The 5,416-nt window shown below is 41.1% G+C and overlaps 1 protein-coding gene across 2 annotated transcripts in view; it reads left to right on the top strand.

Moving 5' to 3' along the window:
- Positions 1 to 4,639: 4,639 nt before the first annotated feature.
- LOC109958920 (E3 ubiquitin-protein ligase RBBP6) overlaps positions 4,640 to 5,416 on the top strand; it is a 13,267-nt gene continuing 12,490 nt past the window's right edge. For both annotated transcript variants that reach the window (XM_020597893.1, XM_020597892.1), the window contains exon 1: positions 4,640 to 5,280. In XM_020597893.1, coding sequence (XP_020453549.1) covers positions 5,115 to 5,280 — 166 coding nt within the window. In that variant the 5' untranslated portion in view covers positions 4,640 to 5,114. The remainder of the gene's footprint in view (positions 5,281 to 5,416) is intronic.

The following is a 5,416-nucleotide window of genomic DNA, read 5'->3' as shown; positions in this document are numbered from 1 at the left end:
ATTGCACCCTCCTGTTGAGTGGTATGGTACTGTAGTAATTGCTTTCTTCATCTCCATTGGCCCAATAAGAGAAAACAGTTCTTTATGCTAATAGCCCATAAAAGACACTGAGCTTTTCTCAGCACGAATCCCACATCTGATTATTTTACAGTGCTGTACCAGACAGTAGAGTCATCTGCTCTATAAAAAAAGGACTTTACTGCTGTTATTGCATTTCTACTGGTTTGTTTAGGACAAAATAGCAACATATTTTGATTTCATAAAGTCCAGTACTAACTTCAGCCTTAAAGTTGAGTTGAATTAACGCCTGTCTGACACAGTCTTTACTAAAACTGAGCATGTTTCTCAAAGTTAATCCAGGGATGTTAGAACCTAACAAACTGAAGATAACTATGTATTTTCAAGTCTCTTCCTGATCTCACATGCAAGTTTTTCTGATCTTGAGTTGGTGTCAGATGTTTTTATTAACACAAACTGATGACAGTGGGTCATTTTATTATATGTAGTGCACATCAGAATGACCTCGTTGTGTTCCAAATCCAAACCTTTACTTTAACCTTAAACTTGTTCTTAATGCAAAAATGTATGGATTGACTTTGTGGGGATGTACCGAGTCCCCAAAATGAGACTATGTATTCTCATTTACAGTATGTCTGCACCACTTTCTCACAAACTCACACTCATTTGGAAAATGTGACATACAGTAGTGATATTATGCCAGACAAGCTCATGACACTACACACAAATACAAGTGTCTGTGTTTCTATGTGTTTGTGCCCCAGTTGGATGTTGCTATGACAGCTGTTTGTGACTGAATGAGGCTCTGAGGGAGGGCTGCTTCCTGCTTTGACATCCTAATTATCTATCTATCTATCTATCTATCTATCTATCTATCTATCTATCTATCTATCTATCTATCTATCTATCTTGTAGTGCCCAACCCATCTACTGTATGTGTGTGTGTATTCACCAACGACATGTAGCAAACATACTGATGTCAGTGTGTGTGTGTGTGTGTTGTTGTATGAAGGTTTGACAGTGATGAACGCATATGTGCATGGTAAATGTCCTCACCTATGTGAGTGCATGTCTGTGGATCTGAATATTAAAAACACTGTGTATAGGTCAGTATCTGCACAAACCGTTATTTGAGATCAGATGTGCTATGCTGCATTTCATTCAGCAGACTCATTCAACCACATTTTACAAAAATGTGTGAATACTCTGGAAATTTAACATATTGAGGTTTAAAAACAAGACCAGAGTCATTTTTATGTGAAAGTTACTCAAGCAAGTTGCCTTCTTAGCACCAGTTAACCAGGCCATAGATTTTCCTCAATGGCTCATAGCACACATTATATTACAGCTCTATCACACACATATTATATTGTCAGTATGCATCTTGGGACACAACCCCCCCACTTACATTCCCACTTGCCACTATGCTCCACAGCACAACAAGAGTCTACAGCCCTGCTAGTATCTCTATAAGAGCACATCTAAATGCTAACATGCTATTTATTGTGCTCATTATGACTGTGATGTCATCATCTTAGGGTTTTTTGTCACAAAAATTAGCAAAAAAACACAAAGTGCAGCTGAGACTGATGGGAGTGCCAGCAGTTTGCGATGTACGTATTTGGTCAGATTAAGACGTTCTTCCTGAGTGGGACATGAATGTATGTATCAGATTTCACAGCAGTCTATCCAATAATTGATTAGACTATTAATTAAGCAGAAGGAATGTCAACCTCATCGTGTCAGAAAGTCATAAAACTTAATCAGTTGTGAGCCATGGATGTTTTTACTAAATTTTGTGTACATTCACCAAGAGTTAGAATAATTAGTCCTTCAGTTTGGACCAACTAAGCGATACTGACCCCACTAAATTCCAAAACACTCCTCCTGAATCACCTGATATTAGTGCAGATTGCCACCCACTCTGAAGGGCAAACTGAGTGAAGGGCACACTACCACTGAGAGCGGTCGTGTGTTTGTGTGTCCGTGCCATGAGTGGAGTGACACCATGGCCACCTGCTGAGAGAACAAAAAAAGCCTAGGTGGTGTTAATGCAAAGAGACAAGAAGGAGAGTGGAAGGTGGATGGCAGGATGAGAGAAGGAAAGCAAAGGAACAGGCAAAGGTGTAGAGGACCGAAGACAGGGATAATTAGGGTAGTGTGATATCAGGATAAAGAAGGGAAAGTCAAAGATGTCAGGAAACAAGAGTGGAAGAAAAGGAGAATGAAAGAAAGATCATCATCTATTGATCAATTTGGCACAAAGGGTTGGTTTTCTCTTAGCTCACGCTGAGGGCAAACAGACATGAACCGTGCACAGTATGTTGAAATAGTTAAAAAATAAATTAACAAACATTAAAATAACTGAGTGTACGTCAATTAACAAGACTGTCCTCCGCTAAAAGACAAGTCTAGCAGGTTATTAGAACCAACAGTAATGTGTTATAGTCAGGCAGCCTGTAGTGAGGGAAGGCATTGATAAGGTGAGGTCATTATTATACATCTTACAAGAGCATATATACACAGTATTGGAAGATGGCAGCAAAATATAGCAATGATCACATAGAAAGATACAATTGTGACTTCCCTTTTTCAGGCACAAGGGATTCCATAGACAACCACATGAACAGTATAAGAGACTGCCATTTAAGCACATAATATACCATCCAGAATTTATACATGCACACACACACACACACATAAAGCTGAGGATCTAACTGTTTCCAAGCAGGTCTTTGATGGATGAGTGACTGAACATGTCCTGTATCACATCCTGATAAGAAGAACATCAGTTTAAAAGCAGCAGCTACTTTCCTTTCATCCTCGCTCTCTCTCTCTCTCCTTCTGCATCCCTCCATCCTCCCACTGCTTTGATAATGGTGTGTTACACTAAGCCAGGCAAAATAGAGCAAACCCCAACTCCGAGCAGAGCAGACAGGAGAGAAAGAAACAATGAGGAGAGAGAAGAGGCAAAACACTCAAACACTCCTGTCTCCTCTCTGTTCTCTCTGTCCATTTATCTGAATCCAACCAATCAGTTTGCAGCCTCCCTGTGTGTGTGTGTGTGTGTGTGTGTGTGTGTATGTGTGCTCTTTGCTTGCTTCCTCACTTCTTGATTTACACTTGTGCACCTCACAGTGCGCTGGCATCAGGAGCATGGCAAAGACAGACCTGGCGCCCTGGTGTTGTTCATTCAGCGGAAGGCAATTTATTGTATGTGTGGGGGCAGGAAAGCTGAAGTAAAGGAAGAATGTCACCGTGGCTCGTTTGTCTTCATTCAGAGATTCACACCAGCACAAAATGTTGTTCCAGTTCATTGGAACAGCATGCTCACCCCTGGTGACGGTGTTATTTTCTTTAATTGCCTGGTCAAGAGTTCAATTTAGCTCAACTTTTACCACAAATTAGCTTGACTTCATGATTCTGATAATGCCCCTAATATTAAAAAATATATTTAATCACTTGCAAAGAATTAGATGAGAAACCAGTAGCACTCATAGTATGTCAAATGATTCTTCTACGAACAATTCTGAAAATCAGTAGCCTTCAGCTGCCAGAGATGTAAATGCTTATATCATGAATTTGCATTTCAAGCAGTTTAAATTAAATTATAGCTAAATATAATATACATTTTATTTAGAACATTAGTCCATGGCTGTAAGGTAAAGACACAAAGACACATAGACTTACAGTAAATGCAAAATCTCAATGGCATTCTTATTCTTTGAGTATCTATACCATATATAGTAAAGTACCATGGTATTTTTGACAGTATCCTGGCATGTGTACCACATTACACAGTTCTGCCAAAGTAGAATAATTATGGTACACACTACACACACACACACACACACACACACACACACACACCATTTAATCTATGTTGTACAACAGCTTTGACTCAAACATGACACCAAATGTGTAAAAATGTGACCCTTTTCGACTGCACACTGCAGTACAGTACAGCGGTGACAAAAAAGCTTCATAAATAGTACTTTGCCTCCCTCTAGTAGACTATTTGGGCTGCACAGTAACAGCCCTTGGATCAGCAGTTAGTGAGTTTAGATGTAAAGTAATAATAATAATAATAATAATAATAATGTACACTGTATATTTAAAAATGCATGTTTCTTTCATGGACCTGAATCTCTGTGAGCTCAGTCGTTTTGGAGAGAATGCAATGGAATTTTTAACAAAACTCCAAATCTCCAACAAAAGAACTGGACAAATGAGAGCGATTATTTAATTTTTGTTGGTGTACATTTGTTTTTTCTTTCTGTTTATTTGTACCAACCTCCCTCCTGTCCCCAGAGCCACAGGTGCGCTGTTCTGAACGTGGAATAGAGATGCTGCCTTCAGGTACCGGGTGAAAAATTGGACTATAACTGAGACATGAGAGTGGATACGTCGTTGTATGTCAGCCTTGTTACCTCGCAGGCTAAATGTCTAATGTAGTTTGGCGCAGTGTTGTGATGTGTTTTGGTAACTTCACATGTCATAATTACACCCACTGAAAGTGTTTTACAAAAAATAGAGCTGCAACAATTGATTAATCGATTGACAGAAAATAATCACCGGCCTACTAAATAGGCCAGTTCCGTAATCTGTCCATGTGCTCAATGGTAGAAATACTTAGATTCTTAAGAAAAAACAGCAATATCATAGTGTGGAAAATACTACAGTGCAAATAGATTAACGTCAAACTCCGGTGGAGTTGGGGTGTGTGCGGGGTCACGTGAACACACCATCAAACGGTGAGCGCACGGTGCTGACGAGCCGTTGCTTGTGGAAACAGCTGGTGGTTTCTGTCAGCGAACACGCCGGATTGAAAGCTGTGGCAGGAAGAAAAGTTAAAATTAGGCTCGAAACTTCCCGATTGCGCTTTGCCTCGAGTCTGTGCGGCTGTTCCAGCAGACGCCGGGACATGTCCTCCTGTGGACGGCACTTTATCAGGCGCTCGTTAATTAACGTCCTAGCGTGTTAGCGGGAGTCCGCTGACGCTGCTAACGCCTGCTAGCTAACTTTGTTCTGCCATAGCAACTAGCAGCATACAGACTTTGTGTCAGCTCAGAACGAGGCGATCCCTCCGTGTCAGCATGACGCATGTTCATTACAAATTCTCCTCTAAACTCAGCTACGACACGGTGGTTTTTGACGGCTCCTGCGTCACGCTGAGGGAGCTGAAGGGCGAGATCATGGGCAGAGAGAAGCTCAGAGCCAGGGACTGCGAGCTGCAGATCACAGACGCACAGACCAAACAAGGTGGGTCAAATTAAACACACGAATGGGCTGATTGGAGTGAATGGAGTGTTTATCCTGGTGAACACGTGGTCGAGGTTTGACACCTGTCTGGGGTTCGGGTTGGGTTGCGTCACCCCGTTCAGCTTGACAGAGGTCC

The sequence above is a fragment of the Monopterus albus genome, unplaced genomic scaffold (genome assembly GCF_001952655.1).
Source record: "Monopterus albus unplaced genomic scaffold, M_albus_1.0 scaffold35.1, whole genome shotgun sequence".
Classification (NCBI taxonomy): Eukaryota; Metazoa; Chordata; class Actinopteri; order Synbranchiformes; family Synbranchidae; genus Monopterus; species Monopterus albus.
Note: the sequence above shows the minus strand (reverse complement) of the source record. Positions and strands in the feature narration are given on the sequence as shown.